The 18952-nt window shown below is 43.3% G+C and overlaps 1 protein-coding gene across 1 annotated transcript; it reads left to right on the top strand.

Annotated features, from left to right (window-relative positions):
• Positions 1-270: 270 nt before the first annotated feature.
• On the top strand, positions 271-17640 carry LOC136577692 (microfibril-associated glycoprotein 4-like). Its single transcript, XM_066577609.1, has 6 exons — positions 271-338; positions 2121-2246; positions 8065-8222; positions 15642-15738; positions 15828-16022; positions 17233-17640. The coding sequence occupies exons 2-6, from the start codon at positions 2156-2158 to the stop codon at positions 17499-17501; spliced, it is 810 nt and encodes a 269-aa protein (XP_066433706.1). The 5' UTR covers positions 271-338; positions 2121-2155; the 3' UTR covers positions 17502-17640.
• The last annotated feature ends 1312 nt before the right edge of the window (positions 17641-18952 follow it).

The raw sequence follows: 18952 nt of genomic DNA, 5'->3' as shown, positions 1-18952 counted from the left end.
AGACCTGGACCCTCCACAGCGATGGTATATAGTCCATTATATAGAAACTATGGAGTGCGGCTGGACCACTTCACATCAGGGTATAATTTAGCAGGAGACACTGACACGTATCATTTCTGACGTGTCCTGAACCAAATTCCTTAAGACTGAGGGCAACAACCCTAAACAGGAAGTCCCATCAGTTCTTAGAGGATGGAAAGAGGAAGACATATATGTGTAAGTCAGCGAGTTCTGTGCCCATGTGACATATAGCGACGCACAGTATGTAGAGGGGTCAGCAGTGATCCCATTCTACAGATCTGGAAGGAGCATACACCTCATACTGATAAAAGTCTCTGGTAAGTTGTCTCGGTCAAGGAAGGCTGGAAATAGTAATCCTAGTCCTGTAACCTATAGCTGAGGTCCACCGCTAATCATCAGTATGTCGGTAATGTATCCAATCGTTCCAAACATGTAGGCATCAGAGCTGAGGTCTACAAGTATCCCGTTGGTGATTTGCATTCTGGGAAGTATCAGCTCGAGCCTTGATTCACTGCGTGTCACACACGAGGCAGCAAATATGCAATGGCATTGTGTACTTGCGGCATGCTGACAATCGGCACGCACTATCTTGGCATGAAATACGCGCCAAGATATAACATGCTGTGATCTTTCCTGCAGGCGGATTTCGCACAATATGTGTGAGCAGGGCAAAGTAGGGCAAAGTAACTGGCACCAGTGCTATAGTATTATTGGTTCAGCCATGTTGTTAGTGTCCAATAACTACCACTAGAATAGAGAGTGCAGCTCCGGAGTATAATACAGGATGGAACTCAGGATCAGTACAGGATAAATAATGTAAAGGACTGTTTACTGAGATTAGTTCTATATATTGTGGTAGAGGAGCCACTGTGGTGACGTATATGAGTGACCAGGCGGCCATAGTTCAGGAAAATGGGCAGCAGAGAAAGGCCATTCCTAGCTGTAGAGCTACCTCGTTATGAGTCACCTGAGAGGGCTTGTTAAAAAGAAGCTGTGCTTCTCAAAAATGGCTCCCATTACCAGTTCGGACAGAGAAACTGCCTACACAAAAGTCCTGTGTACTGACTTCAAGGCACGACAGGGTATGAGACGCACACTATGCTGGTTTATGATATATGGTTTGATGATGTATGTAGTTTTGGGCACTAAGCTTTAATATTAGAGAGCTGCCACTGTTAAATGTGTAGTAAGAGGCCAGAAGGCCAAGATTTGTGTTTTTTTGCACTGTGTTGCTGTGAGGTGTTGTTGAGCTGGCAGGAGTCTAACTGAAAGAAACTTCAGTGTGAAAGTCAATTTACTGTGTGTGCCGTATGAGAAAAGATGGTGTACCGAGGTGAGTGCCTAATCCCGGATGTTACAATATATAAACTATAAGGTGCCATCTATATATATATAAAAATGCATGTCTGTCTGTGTGTCTGTCTGTCCTTTATGCATTACTACACCATGCATCCAATCACCATAAAACATTGGGAAGTTGCTGAGTACACTCCTGGGAAGATTACTGGCATAGTACAACTATCCTACGATAGGTGGGGTGCGTGCGAGCGTCAACAGTTATGCCCCCCAGACAAAGATCGTTCAATTTCCATCTCAAGCATGAAAGCAAAAGGCATTAAGCGCAACGGGATGAGTGTTCAACTACAAAATGATGCATCCGCCGAACGTTTCGCAAGATAATTGCTGGATATTGAGAATGCTGAGGTAAAATGAAAGCTGTGCTGTGATTGGTTGCTATATATTATACTGCTGAGGCAACATGAAAGCTGTGCTGTGATTGGTTGCTATTCCTTATACTACTGAGGTAAAATAAACACTGCACTGTGATTGGTTGCTATTTCTTATAACGCTGAGGTAACATGAAAGCTGCGCTGTGATTGGGTCTTATATATTAAAAAGCTGAGGTAACATGAAAGCTGCTTTGTGATTGGTTGTTATCTATATATATAAAAACAAATGTACGTCTGTGTGTCTTCGCAGCAACGCGCGACAGGTAAGCTAGTTGTATTATATAACCTGTTCATTATATAGCGCGTGGACTCCTGCACAGCCTCCAGCTTCTGGTGACACTAACCTTCATCATGTCTCCTTTAATCTAGGCTGAACACATATTGCTCCTGTCATTAGTCTGAAGATGTGGAGTTTCCCAGCCATCGTCACGATCATCATGTTTCTAGGGAGCAGTGATCAGTCTTTGGATATCAGTCACAGAAACAAAGATAACAGTGAGTATCACCTCCCGCAACCTCTCGCTGATCACTATCTATGTACTTCATAATAAACCGGCACCTCACCGCTCACTGCCGGTCTGATATTCTATAACGTATGAGACCAAACTTCTTTTCTCCACTGCAAAGAAAATGCAACACAACTGCACTGGCCTATGCAGTTTTATGTAGGTATAGTTCAGCCCATGGTTGGCCTTTGGGGTGTGCGATCTGTGTAACCACACAGGGCGCATGACCCTCCAGAGATGAAAGGTGGCGCTGGTGCCACCCAATCGTGTACTGGAACAGACAGTGACAGTATCACACAGCGAATAGATTTAGATGAACATCAGCAGATAGTGTACATACGCAGCGCCTGCACCCCTTTTCTCTTGATGCCCTGCAGTCAGTGACAGCATCACTCGCTGCAGCTGTTGCTTGCCTGTATAGTAACACTAGCTGATATACCCAACTTCGCCCAAGTTAATTTGATACAGGTGTTTACGTTTTGTTTGCATGGAAAATTTTGTGAAGTCAAGGTTACTTTATAGGATCGAGGAATAAAATATGTATAAACATAGAGGAGTGTTAGATTCTCCTCAGGCTGCATGTACCGATGTCTCTCTGCAGAATGTGCCACCCCTCCCACTCTCCTTATTTAGGACCTAAAGAATGCTCACGCCAAATTTCACGCTTGTACGGTATCGAGAAGTTATATTACATAGGGGTGCACTTACTTTTGCAAATAGTATTGAATAATTGAGTTGTGACCCCTTTACTTTTCCTATTTTGGACCTAAAGAATGCTCCTGCCAAATTTCATGTTTGTAAGACATCGGGAAGTTACATTACATTGCAATTAGCTTTGAATAATCGAGTTGTGACCCCTTTAATTTTCATATTTAGAGTATAAATAATGCTCGGGCCAAATTTCACACTTTTATGACATCGGGAAGTTAGAGAATTAGATTTGCTACATTACACAGGGGTGCCAATGCTTCTGCAATTAGCACTGAATAATCTGAGTATCTCCCTGCTCGTCCCTGAAGATTCGGGAGCCACCGCAGCTGACAGGTGAGTCGCGGCGGGGAGCAGGGGAGAGCGGGCGGGAGAGAGGTAGAGAGAGATCTCCCCTCCGTTCCTCCCCGCTCTCCCCAGCAGCTCCCCACCCTGCGGCGGCCCCTGAATCTTCAGGGACGAGCAGGGAGATATTCGGCTAAAGCACATTACTCGAGCGAGTAGTGCTTTAGCGAGTATACTCGCTCATCCCTAGTCCTAATACTTTTGCAATTAGCATTAAATTTTGGAGTACAGCCAATATACTGATGTAGCAGAACTGAATTTATCATTTAACTCTTTTAAACTGTATTGTTGGTGTATTTTATGAACTCTATGAGTTACAAATCTCATCAAAAGCCATCACATCACAAATTAGCACTAAACATGACAAACATGTTTGTATGACATCGGGAAGTTAGAGAATTAAATTTGGTACATTACACAAGGGTGCCAATACTTTTGTACTTAGCATTGAATAATCGAGTTGTGACCCCTTTACTTTTCCTATGTAGGACCTAAAGAATGGTTGTGCAAAATTTCATGTTTGTACGGCATCGGGAAGTTAGAGATTAGTGGCCAGTCAGTCAATGAGTCAGTGAGTCAAAAAAAAATGAATTAAATAAAATAAATTAATTAATTAATTTAAAAAAAAAAAAAAAAAAAAATATATATATATATATATATATATATATATATATATATGTATGTATATTTGCATGTCTGAATCCGTCTACTCTTCTTTTTGTTGGCCGCTTCCCCACTAAGGTAGGATGCCGCTTCCAAGCAACTTGTAAATTATTTTTATATAATAAACTAAACAAAAAAGGTACAAGGACGATGCAACGCATTTCGGAGTTATAGTTCTCCTTTCTCAAGCACAAGTTCATTACATGTGAAGCATCTGGCCGGCACTATATAGTATCATATCATCTATTTGGTGGTAATGTGGGGCAGGGTGATCATAATTATGTTCGTTAGTGTGGATGTGTACGAACGATCATGTTGCTCCAGAGAGAAAGCCCCAAATGTGAGCCTGCGTTCCAACTATCAGAAATACTACTCCACCATTAGTATTGCACATCCCCCGGTGTGCGTTTCAGAGTTATGCCACGTGCTGAAAGTAGAATGTTACAGGCTAGTATATTACAATTCATCTTAAAATTAATAAACATGTGGTTATAAATCTGGGATCACGATGGGTTGTAAAAAATATTAATCAATGTATCTTGAAGTAAATAATATTTCTTGTATATACCCTTTTTTATTTATAACCTTCTTTTATTAACAAAAAAAACCATAATAAACCCAAATAATATAAAGCAAAATTACTATAAAATGTACAACATACAGAAACAAAAACTATGGGGATTAATTTATTGGGACCCACGTGGTCAAACCAAAAACATTTGGTAAAATATAACAAAGGATTGGTGATGATACTCAAGATAACTGATTTTGTAAAATCATCAATGGAAATGTGGACCGACCAGGAGTAATCAAGAAGGATGTATAAGACCATAAAATATCTGTGTTTATAGGTAATCATATATAACAAATTATGTAAAAAAATAAAATATTCGTATATGGGAAAAATGATAAAAGGACCGAGAGGAGTGTGAGACTACAAAATAACATCATGCTCTATACAGACATAATTTGCAATTTTTTTTCTAGCCCATGTGTTCCTATGGAGTCTTCCTATGTGATGCATCGCATCCGTGTTTTCTTGCGGTGCAATGCAACTTTTACAGTAGGAAATCCTACTGTCAAAGCCCTAATCTAAGCTCGAGCTGCAGTAAAAACCAAAAAAATAATAATACATCACCTATGAGGCGCTGTCTCTTCAAGTCTGGCACTTATCTTCAGTCTTCTGCCAGCCTTTCCTGGATTGGAGGATCAAAATCACTGCCTCCAGGAATGGCTGGCTGTGATTGGCTGAGCCATGGTGCTCGTCAACCAATCAGATCCAGTGTTCGATGAACCAATCACAACCATTCAATGAATGGCTGTGATTTGTTCCTCGAATGCTGATACTGATTGGCTGAGCCATGGCTCTCATGAACCAATCAGAGGCAGAGCTTCCTGGAGGCATTGATTTTCGAAGACCCTCTGCAGGAGACTTCAAGCAACTGCCAGGGGGCTTAAGGGGAGACGCAGAGAGGAGAGGTAATGTATTCTTTTTTTTCTGCAGCTATGGATTATTTTGAGCGTAAGGCATATATTTTAAGTCCCCTCACCCTGAAAATTCTTGCATGTGGTGCCACAAAGTCACTTTATTGCCGCTGATCACCGAAGCGATATTGCTGCGATTTTCTCATGTCAAATTTATGTCGCCCGTGTGGATGAGCCCTTAAGATACTATAAGTTACAATAACAATTAGAAATTGGACTAAAAAGTGGACTCGAAAATGGGGATTTGTACAAACAGAAAGTGAGAGAAACAATGACTAAACAATGAAAATATAAACTATATGTTAGATTTTCTCTAATACGTCATTTAAACTATTTGGCACGAGTCTGTTAAGCTGAAGTATCCAGTACATTTCTTTAGATTTGAGTTTTGAAAAGTGACCTTGTGTGACCTTCTCCAGCGGTGTAATAAACATTAGACAGGAGGCTTTGTTATGAGCGTTGGGAAATGTCATGATACACTGTTTTTGGAAATCCATTCTGGATATTAAAGCGGTATTTATTTAGGGTCCTGAGGGCGTTCATAGTCCTCCAAATATACCTGAGGCCAGAGGCGTAACCTGAAGCTCCTGGGCCCCAATGCAAGACCTGTAACAGGGCCCCCAACTTTATTGCTTTATTCATAGTACTGGGCTCCCTATGAGGAGGGGAGAGGCCTTATGGGCCCCCTAAGGTTCCTGGGCCCGGGTGCAACCGCATCCCCTATAGTTACACCCCTGCCTGAGGCTACACAGATATTCGAACTGGTAGATTGTACAACTCGAGCCACAAGTGAGGAATTGTTTCAGATGGAAAGATCTATTTTCTCTCCTCAAAAATTTCCTTGGATATTAAAACAACATTTTCAGTTCTGAACCCCACATTTATAAGAACCCTTTAAAAGTGCAGATGTAACACTCCTCACTGGGAGAAGTAGATTATCTGATTATGCGGGGAAGACGAGGCTACAATATAAACCACAGTTCTGTTTATTCAAAAAATAACAGTTATTCTAAAATCTCATTAGTGAGAAAGGGCTCACCCCCTCAAGGTTTCTAAGTGTCTTGAAATGATGTTTTCCATATGACCGAGTTGGAGTTTTTTTTGCCTTCCTCTGGATCAACATTGAGTGGTAATAGGTTGAACTGGATGGGCATGTGTCTTTTTTTTTTTAGCCTAACATACTATGTTACTATGTAAATGTAAACAGTCTCTGCCAAAACTGATTGTGGCACTAAGTATATATATTGTGGCAAGTGGGGTCACTCGCTTGCCGATCCATGACTTCTTGGTCTGGAAATGGGCACAACACGTGTACAAATGCCTCAAAGGCTCAGAAGACTTGCATTATTTTTAAATCTGGCACCTGCCAACATTTATTCCACAGCAAAATGTATGCACAGCATGCAAATACAGTCCATATGTAATGTCCAGGGTTTAAAACCCACAGGGCCCCATCACTAACCCCACCAGGGCATCTGGAGGGTGTCCTACTCCATCAGACAGGTGACAGGCCCAAGTGGTCCACATCGGACCAAGTTACTGATGTTGCTCCTTTACTGCCTGTGTGGCTAGTAGCCAGCTTTCTATCTGCTCTACTGAGCTATAACTTCCCCTGAGTGTGGCAGGATCTGCTCCTTTTACGTTAGTACCTGCCACACCCATAGGTGTTAACCCTTTCTTAGGTTCAAGTTAACGAAACAAACACAGTAATCTGTACTCCGAGGCCCTCTACAGGCAACTCTTGGTACTGCATTATCACAATATGTATATAAATGAATGTATATATAATTTTATCTGTATATCGTAAGTACAGATCTTATTTCCTTAATGTACCCTCACATAAATGTAAGCTTTTTTTTTTTAGTACACTGTGGTGGTGGTGAAACTAGTTGGGGCAAAAGGAAATTTTTTACAGGGTGCCATCTGTCTGAAGGCCAACCCTGGTTCAGTTCACTTGAAAGCAGTTGGTTTCCCTCTCTTCATGCCAAAGAAAGAAAGCCGACTTCAGTAATGCAGCTAATCATACTAAAGGAAAAGGAACTAGAATAGTGTAATACACAAGGGGTGAACCAAATATTGTCCGACTTAATCAAACTTACAAGAGAACATAGTTAAAAGGTATAAAAATCTGTAGAGCACGCAACAGCAAACGCCCGACTCTGGGTTTAGCTCAGTTGCTTGTTTCGGGGTATGTTGGCGTACACGTCATCTGGGTTTGAGTAGTGGCAGGTCAAATTGGATTAAATTAATGAGATTACACAAAATTATGTTAAACATTCTCATAAATTTCATAAGCAAACATAAAATATATCGTTTTTTTTAAAGACAGCGCTACAGTCCCTAAATACTGTATAGAACTAGACAAACTAATGACATCAGCAGACTCAACTCATACATGCAAATGCCCACATGATTGAGCAGCCAACCAGCGACCACAACTCACAATTTTCCACAATTTCCTTACTTTGTGGGGAGAATTAGTCAGAGAGGGGGTGGCTGAATTCCACGGGGTCTCAGCTATGCATTTGAGCTAAAATGTTTCAGAAGTGCAATGTGGCAGCTGTGGACCTGTAACTCTGACCCCCTGCTGTGTCCTCTCCTCCTAGTTGTTGGGTGCCTAGATTCCTGCCGCCCCTATGACTGCTCTGATGTGTCGGCCCAGGGTCTGACAGCGGACGGTGTGTACCTGATATATCCAGGTGGGGCGAGCTCTTCACCCGTCTCTGTGTATTGTGACATGACCAGTGCTGGCGGACCCTGGACGGTGAGTACCGGCCCCCATACTGTCATATAGAGTCAGTCTTGTTAATATCTAAACATATGCTTCTCTCTAAGCAGCCATAGATCAGCAATTCCAAATCTACACCAAGATCTAAATGATCCTATAAAGGGGCCAAATCTTGGTGCATACAATACTGGGCAAAAAGTACTGCAAATTAAGAATATTTGAAAAAATGGAAATGTTAATAGTTTATTTTTGTCAATTAACAAAATGCAAAGTGACTGAATAAAAGAGAAATACGAATCGCATCAATATTTGGTGTGACCGCCGTTTACCTTCACAACAGCATCAGTTCTTCTAGATATACTTGCACACAGTTTATGAAGGAACTTGGCAAGTGGGTTGCTGCAGACTTAATGAAGAACTAAGCACAGATCTTTTGTGGATGTTGGCTCACTCCAATACTTCTGTCTCAAGACAGAGTGGATGATGATAAGATCAGACCTCTGCGGTGCCAAATCAGCACTTCCAGGACTCCCTGTTCTTTACACTGAAGATAGTTCTGATTGCCAGCAGCGGAGCAGCTCAGCAGCCGAAGCAGGTGCGGGGGCAGCGGCAGCCAAAGCAGGTGCGGGGGCAGCGGCAGCCGAAGCAGGTGCGGGGTCAGGAGTGCCAGTGTGACTGGAGCGCAGCAGCCGGCGCCAAGAGGCCACCAGGAGTTCAGCGGAGCAGCTGAGACAGGAGGGCAGAGTGAGCGGCCGCCGGGACAGCGGGTGACGTCACCAGGAGGAGCGGAGGAGTGGAGGAGCTGATAAGTATCTACCTCTGTGTGTTTGTGAGCTGTGTGTCTTCTGTGTATCTGGTTAGTTGTGTCTTCTGTGTGTGTGTGTGTCTGGGGGTCTAAGTGTTTGTGAGGGGGGAATAAAAAAAAAAAAAAAGTAATTTTTGACTGGTTGCGCATAAGTGTCAGCGGGTGAGGGGTTGCAGCAGCGGGTGAGGGGTTGCGGCAGCGGGTGAGGGGTTGCGGCAGCGGCACAGCGGTTGCGACAGCGGGACAGCGGTTGCGACAGCGGGACAGCGGTTGCGACAGCGGGACAGCGGCTGCGGCAGCGGGACAGCGGTTGCGGCAGCGGGACAGCAGTTGCGGTTGCGGCAGCGGGTCAGCGGTTGCGGCAGCGGGACAGCGGTTGCGGCAGCGTGTGAGCGGAGTGTGAGCAAGTCTATTTTCACTACTTCAACAAGTAAATCGTAGATCCCCATTAGGATGAGCTCCATGCCTGGCAATGTCATCCAGTGTGCTACTTGTGCAATGTATGCGGTCCTTGATTAGCCGATCGAGGGTGCATACTGTTGCGCAAGATGCGTGCTCGTCGCACATTTAGAAGCCCAAATCCTGGATCTAAATGGGCAACTGGCAACACTGAGAGCCATTGACATCATGGAAAGGAGTTTGGTGCTCACTGAGCAGGCACTCGCTGGGGTAGAGGCGGGGGCGGATGGTAGAACGGAAGAGCAGGGGGAGCAGGCAGTCAGCTGGGTGACAGAAAGAAGGAGGGGTAGAGGGAAGAGAACCAGGGAGGCTAGTCCTGAACTGGCACAACCCAACAAATTTGCAAGATTGGCAGATGAGGGGGATGCCATTACAGAGCCAGCACCGCTGCAGCACGACACGCCCTCTGAACGCCAGGGGAATGACTGCTCCAGTGGGACGGGGACGGGGAGCGCAGGGCAGGCTAGACAGGTTCTAGTGGTGGGGGACTCAATTATTAGGGGGACAGAGAGGGCAATCTGCCATAAAGACCGGGATCGTTGAACGGTGTGTTGTCTTCCTGGCGCTCGAGTTCGACACATCACGGATCGGATTGACAGATTACTGGGAGGTGCTGGTGAGGATCCAGCAGTCATGGTGCACGTTGGCACCAATGAACAAGTTAGAGGTCAATGGAGGGCCCTCAAAAATGATTTCAGGGACTTAGGGTCCAAGCTCAGGGCGAGTACCTCCAGGGTAGTTTTCTCGGAAATACTACCTGTACCTAAAGCCACACTAGAAAGGCAGCAGGACCTTAGGGAGGTAAACAAGTGGCTCCGGAGTTGGTGTAAGAAGGAGGGATTTGGGTTCCTGGAGAACTGAGCTGACTTTGCGGTCGGCTACAGGCTCTACCGTAGGGACGGGCTGCATCTAAATGGGGAGGGTGCAGCTGTGCTGGGGGAAAAGATGGCTAGAAGGCTGGAGGAGTGTTTAAATTAGGGACTGGGGGGGAGGGTAAAATGAGAAATAGTGGGGTAGCCAGTGTAATTAGCGATCCGGGTCCAAGCAAAGGGAATGGGGGACGAGCAGGGGGTGGGGTTAGTACAGTTAGAACTGATCGATCAGCCATAAGTACGAATAGCAACAAAACAAATTTAAAAAACAAAAAAAATGATATAAATTGTATGACCACAAATACACGAAGTCTGATCGGTAAAGTGGGCGAGCTTGAAGCAAGAATGACTGATGAAAGTTATGATATAGTCGGAATTACTGAAGCATGGCTTGATGATAAGTGCGATTGGGCGGTGAATTTGCAGGGGTACAATCTCTTCAGAAGAGACCGAAGGAACCAGAAAGGGGGAGGGGTATGTCTGTACGTCAAATCGAACTTGAAGCCGAGGCTACGGGAGGATATAGGGGTAGGAGAAGAACAGGTGGAATCTCTGTGGGTAGAAATACAGGGAGGAAAAAATAACAAAATCCTGATAGGGGTCTTCTATCGACCACCAAAAGCAACAGAAGAAACTGAAGACTTACTACTAAGGCAGATAGATGAGGTGTCAAAACGAAATGAAGTAATTATCATGGGGGACTTTAATTACCCAGATATAACATGGGAGAACGAAACCTGCAAATCTCACAGGGGTGATAAGTTCTTGAGAGTAATTAAAGACAATTACCTGAACCAACTTGTGCAGGAACTAACAAGAGGGAGGGCCATTCTGGACCTAGTACTAACTAACAAACCGGAACGTATAAGGGGGGTGCAGGTTGAGGGGCACTTGGGGAACAGCGACCACAATATAATCAACTTCCAGCTGTCAATCAATAGGAAGCCTTATCAGGGAGAGACAAAGAAACTAAACTTTAGTAAAGCAAAATTTGATGAGCTTAGAACTACTATCGGTAACATTAATTGGGACAACATCCTCAAAAATATCAGTACGGAGGAAAAATGGGAAAAGTTCAAAAGGATCCTAATCGCCTCATGTGAGCAGTTCATTCCCTTTAAAAATAAAAGAAACTCAGCTAAAAGGAAACCAATGTGGCTCGACAAGACGGTACGAGGGGCAATAAACGAAAAGAAGAAAGCGTTCAAACTACTAAAGCAACAAGGCAGCGAAGAAGCGCTAAAATCATACAGGGAAAAAAACAAAATATGCAAAGATACGATCAAAACTGCCAAGGAGGAAGCAGAAAGACGGATCGCAAAAGAGAGCAGAAACAACCCGAAGCTATTTTTCAACTACATAAACAGCAAAAGGATTTGCAGGGAGAGCGCTGGCCCTTTAAAAAACAATGCAGGAGAAATCATTGATGATGACGAAGGGAAAGCAAATCTACTAAACAGCTTCTTCTCAAGTGTGTTCACCAAAGAAAAGGAAATGCCACACGAGATGCAGGGGAATAAAACGAACCCCTCACAAAATATCTCATACCTAACGCAGGAGGAGGTGCGGAAGCGTCTAAAGAAAACTAAAATTGATAAATCACCGGGCCCAGATGGATTACACCCAAGGATACTAAAGGAACTAAGTGACGAGATAGCTAGGCCGCTATACCTAATATTTCTAGACACTATCAAGACCGGAGTAGTACCATTGGACTGGCGCATTGCCAACGTGGTTCCAATTTACAAAAAAGGGAGCAAAAGTGAGCCTGGTAACTACAGGCCAGTAAGTCTCACTTCAGTAACGGGAAAAATTTTCGAGGGGATTCTGAGAGACGCCATCGATGAGTACCTCAAGGAGATTAAGGGAATAACTCCTCACCAGCATGGATTCATGAAGGGTCGCTCATGTCAGACAAATCTGATCAGTTTCTACGATGAAGTAAGCTCTAAGCTGGACCTGGGAGAATCTATTGATCTTGTATATCTGGACTTCTCTAAAGCCTTTGACACCGTGCCACATAATAGGCTAATATACAAAATGAGGCAGCTCGGACTGGGCGAAAACGTGTGTAAGTGGGTAAAAAATTGGCTCAACGATAGAAAGCAGAGGGTGGTAATAAATGGCTTATACTCTGATTGGACCACAGTCGCTAGCGGGGTGCCACAGGGTTCAGTATTAGGCCCCACTCTGTTCAACATATTTATTAATGACCTGATAGTGGGGCTGCACAGCAAAATATCAATATTTGCAGATGACACAAAATTATACAATATAATTAATGCAACGGAAGACAATGTGCGGCTACAAAAGGACCTGGACAAGCTGGGGGCCTGGGCAGAAAAATGGCAAATGAAGTTCAATGTTGAAAAATGTAAGACTATGCACATGGGCAGGAGGAACGGATGTCACAAATATTCACTTAATGGGGTACCGCTGGGGAAAAGTGATATGGAAAAGGATCTGGGGGTATTAGTGGATAATAGACTAAACTGGAGTAACCAATGCCAGTCAGCTGCTGCAAAGGCAAATAAAGTCTTGGGGTGCATTAAAAGAGGTATAGGGGCGAAGGACGAGAACATTATCCTCCCATTATATAAGGCACTTGTCAGGCCTCACATGGAATACTGCGTACAATTCTGGACACCGGTGCTCAGGAAAGATGTCACAGTGCTTGAAGGGGTTCAAAGAAGGGCAGCTAAACTAATACATGGAATGACGGGACTGGAATACCCACAGAGGCTATCCAAATTGGGACTATTTACTCTAGAAAAAAGAAGGTTAAGAGGCGACCAAATAACCATGTATAAGTACATGAGGGGACAGCACATGGATCTCTCCCGTGATCTGTTTACACCCAGGACCACGACGGTAACAAGAGGACATCCGCTACGATTAGAGGAAAGTAGGTTTCATCACCAACACAGAAAGGGGTTCTTTACTGTAAGAGCAGTTAGACTGTGGAACTCTCTACCGGAGGAAGTGGTGATGGCAAAATCGATAGAGGAGTTTAAAAGGGGACTTGATGTCTTTCTGGAGAAGAAGGATATTACAGGATATAAATATTAGGTTAAGTGTCAATCCTGGTATATAGGCAGGTAGGAACTATTAGGGGTTGATCCAGGGAACAGTCTGATTGCCATTAGGAAGTCGGGAAGGAATTTTTCCCCCTAAAGGGCTAATTGGCTTCTGGCCTTGGGGTTTTTTTTGCCTTCCTCTGGATCAACACAGTAGGATAGACAGGCTGGACTAGATGGACAATGTCTTCATTCGGCCTTACATACTATGTTACTGTTACTATGTTACATATTTGAGGTTGTTGTCCTTCTGCAGAATATATTTGGAGTCAATCAGACGCTTCCCTGATGGTACTGAATGGTGGGTAAGTATCTGCTTTACTATTGAATGATAGGTAAATATTCATGGTGTCCTCAGCATTAAGGACATCATAAATCCTTAAAAAATCCCCAACTCCATGTGCTGAAATGCAGACCCAAACTTGCAAGGAACTTCCATAGTGAATCATTGTTGCCTGCAGACACTCATTATTATTTGGTAGAGATGAGCGAGTATACTCGCTAAAGGCAATTGCTCGAGCGAGCATTGCCTTTAGCGAGTATCTTCCCTGCTCGAGACTGCAGGTTCGGGTGCCGGCGCGTGAGTAGCGGCTGTCAGCAGGGGGCAGAGAGGGAGAGAGAGATCTCCCCTCCATTCCGCCCCGCTCTCCCCCGCAGCTCCGTGCCCGCTGCCGGCACCTGAACCTGCAGTCTCAAGCGGGGGAGATACTCGCTAAAGGCAATGCTCGCTCGAGCAATTGCCTTTAGCGAGTATACTCGCTCATCTATATTATTTGGCTCTCTTCCATTCTTTACTGTTGCCTGCAGACACTCATTATTATTTGGCTCTCTTCCATTCTTTACTGTTGCCTGCAGACACTCATTATTATTTGGCTCTCTACCATTCTTTACTGTTGCCTGCAGACACTCATTATTATTTGGCTCTCTACCATTCTTTACTGTTGCCTGCAGACACTCATTATTGTACCGCTCTTCAGCCCTTCGGTGAACTAACTGCCTTCTGGTTCAGAGAAATATTTCAAATTTTGACTGATCAGTAAAGAGTACCTGCTGCTATTAATACATCCCAGTTCCTACAGTCACTTGGCCTTGTTTCTTTTGGCTTTTTGGATTTTCTATCAAGATCAGTTCTGGCCAGACTCCTCTGAACAGTAGATAGGTGTACCTGGGTCCCACTGGTTTCTACCAGTTCTGAGCTGATGGCATGGCTGAATTTTTTCTGATTTTGAAGGGTACTAAACATGATGTGTGTTTATCTGCTGCACTAAGTCTCCTTGGCCGTCCACTGTGTCTACGGTCCTTAAAGTTGCTCACTTATTGCGCTCTTATTCAAAAGAGCTTGAACAGCAGATCTTGAAACCCCAGTCTGTTTTAAAATATTTGCCTGGGAGAAACCTTACTAATGCATTATAACTGCCTTGTGTCTTGTTGTTGTGCTCAGTCTTCCCATGGTGTATGACCTGTGACAAGAAACTGTCTTCCACAACCTCACCTTTGTAGCACAGTTTAGTTGTTTCTCACCCAGTTTTAAGCCCCCTACACAGCTGTTTCTGTTTCAGTTAATGACTGTATTTCAACCTACATATAAAAATGGTGATCATTATCACCGTTTGGTATGATTGATTAATCATAAACCTGATTGTAATCCTACAAAATTCCTGACTTTGTGTAATTGTACTTCGAAGAATTGATGCTGCTGTGAAGGCGAAGGACAGTCATACAAAATAGTGATGTGATTTACATTTCTCTTCTAGTTCCTTACCATATTGGCAATTGACAAAAATAAACTAATAACACTTCTATTTTTTAAGGTATTTTTTCTTTGCAGTATTTTTTCCACACCTGTCCAAAACTTTTCCACAGTAATGTACATCCCTTCTCCATAGCCACTGTATGGGAATCCACTAAGAGAGTCCCTTTAAGACTTCATCAGCCAATGATCTACTCCAAATTACTCCCAACTAGTCATTGTCGCCCTGTAAATGCACCATCTGCTGATCTCCTATCGAAAAATGTTACCAGCATCTCAAACATTCTCACTGGGAAACAAATGTACACAAGAAGCATAATCCAATTGGACCTGGTGTAGGAAATATTGATACCTTCCATCAGTGCAGTTGGGTCCAGAAGCCTTCATAAATGGATCCTAGCAGTCTCCATCATGCATCCATCCATCCATCATCCTAGATTGTGTAATGTATAACTGTGAAGGGTTACCTCCAGACTCTACCTCTTCTTGCAGGTCTTTCAGAAGAGGTTCGATGGCAGTGTGGACTTCTACCGGGGTTGGGAGGAGTATAAACTGGGATTTGGACGAGTGTCTGGAGAATATTGGCTGGGTAACTGCTTGTTTCTCACTCTTGGGCTTTAGATTTTTACATCAGCCGCACATTTGGGGTTACACATCACTGTACATTCATCTCCTCAGGTTTGCAGAACATTTTCCTCCTAACCCAGAGGAAGACGTATAGCCTGCGCATCGACATGGAGGACTTTGATAACGAGACTCGACATGTGACTTATGACTCCTTCTCCCTCTCACCTCTGGCTGTCAACCCTGATGAGGATGGATATGAACTGTTTATTGATGGATTCAAGGAGGGAGATCCAAAGAAACGTACCGGTAGGTGAAGAAGGAAGTGGTTGTCATTAGATTATCCTTGTCTTGATAAGCTTGTATGGAAAGTGGCTTCCGCCTGCTCCTCCGTTTGGCCGTCCACTTGCAGACCAATACTGCAAGGAAGAAGGGTAAACTCAGAACCGCCACTCCAGTGGATAAGAATAAAACTTTATAGCACATTGCACATTTGGAAGCCCAGATCCTGGATCTAAATGAGCAGCTTGCAACACTGAGATCCATTGGCACCATGGAAAGTAGTTTGCTGCTCACTGAGCACTCACTGGGGCAGATGTGGGGGTGGATGTTAGTTTGGGAGAGCAGGATGAGCAACACCACCTATCGGAAGGCAGCATTCCTATAAGACAATGTCAGACTTTTTGACAAGTCTTGTAATAATGACTGGGAATATAAGCCAAAGCCGGAATCCTCTCCGGAAAGAAAGGACAAACCATACACATACGGCTGTTTGGGGATATTTGCCTCTTATTAGTGTGCAGTAAGTTTGCTGGCTTTGCTAGGTGAGAGGCCTTTGATGTATAGGTCTGGAAGGATATGGTTTCTTCATAGAGAGAGCCCCCAGCCAAGCTAGCAAACCTAATGCACACTGATGAGGAGCAAATACCCCAAACAGCAGTATGTGGATGGCTAATCCTTTCCTTATGGAGAAGACTGGCTATGGCTCATATTCGCAGTCATTGTTGCAAGACTTGCTAAGCGGTCTGACATTGACTTGCAGGAATGCTGCCATCCAATAGTTGGCGCTACCGAGGTATTGTTCCATCTTCCCATTTACATAAATTTCCCAGAGGGGCACAGATGGCCTTATAAGTCTCCTCACTAGGTGCTCCCCCCAAAGGAGAAAAAATACTCTTCTCATCCAACACCAAAATAATTCTGAAATGAAAGTTTTATTGTGGAACACGACTGAGATTAAAAAATAGTCAAGAATCAAAAAGTGTCAAGATGTCACCAAGGAACTGAACGATTAGAGAAGAGGGAGTTTATTCCAATGATTGTATTCCTGAGGTTCTTTGTGGTGAAATGAAGAGGCTGTGTTCTATGGGAGAGATCTGTAGATGTATCCACTTGACATGTTGGATGTTCACGTTTGATAAGTGGTTAAGAGAATAATCAGGAAGGGGATTTACCGTTGTGTCGTCTGAGCTATCTACTTGGATCATCTCTATTGATGATTTTGCGTTTCCATTCACAGGAAATTCTCTACAGGGGCATAACCAGTTTAAATTTTCAACCCATGACCACGATAGAGATATACATGTCGATAACTGTGCAGTGATCTATCATGGAGCTTTCTGGTATACCAAATGTCACAGCGCCAATTTAAATGGGAAATATCAGCATGGAATCACCACGGAGTACGCCACTGGCCTTGTGTGGGCCACATGGAAAGGAGCCTACTATTCATTAAAAAGGACTGAGATGAAGATTGCACCAACATCTGGAGATAGCAGCAAAACATAATACCGCCGAGAACCCATCTTCATAACAGATGACAAGACCGACGAGTCTTTATTCTTGACGATGTTAGGCTTTGTTACCAATGGAACATCTTGGGGATTCATCACTTAATAAAGCAGCTTATTCTTCTGTCTGATTCACTTATCGCACTTATAAATGTAATAAACAATTCATAATTCTGTGTTCTTCGATCCCTCCAAAACAAAACATAATGTGTAGATGTGGATGACACTAAACAGATTCAGCCAGATAACACTTGAGATATTGACGTCTCTCGTGACAACGTCTTACATCAGGTTATCGCTTGTGTATCTTGGCTAAGGTCTAGTAGGAAATAACTGCACCCTGAAGATGACTCAGTCATTGTCTGTGTAATTAATACACAAAGACCTATTATTCTTTCCTGATAGACATTGTATTTCACATGCATGCCCCTATCACAAGGTCAGTGGGGAAGATTCTCATCTTCCCCCAGTGAAGGTTAGGTGCAGGACGAGTGGGTTTATCCTTGTCCTAGTTGGATATCTTTATTTTAAAATCAATAAAAAATGTATCAGGAAAATAAAAGAACAGAAAAAAAGAAGTGTATATATATATATATATATATATATATATATATATATATAGACAAAAGCACTGACTGACGCACTGACGCACTGACTCCCAATTCTCCAACATCCCGATGTCGTAGAAACATGAAATTTGGCACAAGCATAGATTATGTCCAAAATAGGAAAAGTAAATAGGTCCCAACTCCATTATTCAATTCTAGCGCAAAAGAATTAGCGTCCAAATTTTACGTACGGAATCTAATTCTCTCACTTCTTGGTGTCGTAGAAACATGAAATTTGGCACAAGCATTGATTATGGCATAAATAGGAAAAATTAATGGGTCCCAACTCGATTATTCAATTCTAGCGCAAAAGGATTAGCATCCAAATTTTACGTATGGAATCTAATTCTCTTACTTCCCGGTGTCATTTTATATAAAGGAAATGATCCATGGTTACCTCACCGTTTTGTTTCCTGGGTAACGCAGAGAACTATGCAAAATGCTGAACATATTTTTTCCCGGTATCTCTAAAGTAACCACGACTTCATAAGATTTTCCGTGTGAACACCAGATAAACACCAGTACCAAATTAACTCGGGCGAAGCCGGGTATATCAGCTAGTAAAGAATAAATGACGTTATGAGAGTGCGGGTTCAGTGGGGTAGTCTACAGTTGTCGAACACAAGATACATTGTTCAATCTGGTTGAGTTAATGTATATATTGAAATTTGACAAAGATGAAGAAGTAGTTGTTGAAGGACAACCAGGTATGTCATGTGTATATAAATGGTAACTAGAACCAATAACTTGTGTGTACTACACATGAGATAATTATATCAAGGCTTGGGTGTCTCAGAAGGATGACGTATTTAAAGATATTTAAGGCATGCGAGGCGATCAA

The sequence above is a fragment of the Eleutherodactylus coqui genome, chromosome 8 (assembly GCF_035609145.1).
Source record: "Eleutherodactylus coqui strain aEleCoq1 chromosome 8, aEleCoq1.hap1, whole genome shotgun sequence".
In the NCBI taxonomy this organism is placed as follows: Eukaryota; Metazoa; Chordata; class Amphibia; order Anura; family Eleutherodactylidae; genus Eleutherodactylus; species Eleutherodactylus coqui.
This window is presented reverse-complemented; position numbering and strand designations above follow the sequence as displayed.

Excerpts from the sequence above, each read along its gene's own strand:
- LOC136577692 (XM_066577609.1), top strand. The coding sequence starts at position 2,156 with ATGTGGAGTTTCCCAGCCATCGTCACGATCATCATGTTTCTAGGGAGC. Across the intron at positions 2,247-8,064 it reads TCACAGAAACAAAGATAACA|TTGTTGGGTGCCTAGATTCC; the intron begins GTGAGTATCACC and ends CTCTCCTCCTAG. Across the intron at positions 15,739-15,827 it reads GTCTGGAGAATATTGGCTGG|GTTTGCAGAACATTTTCCTC; the intron begins GTAACTGCTTGT and ends TCATCTCCTCAG.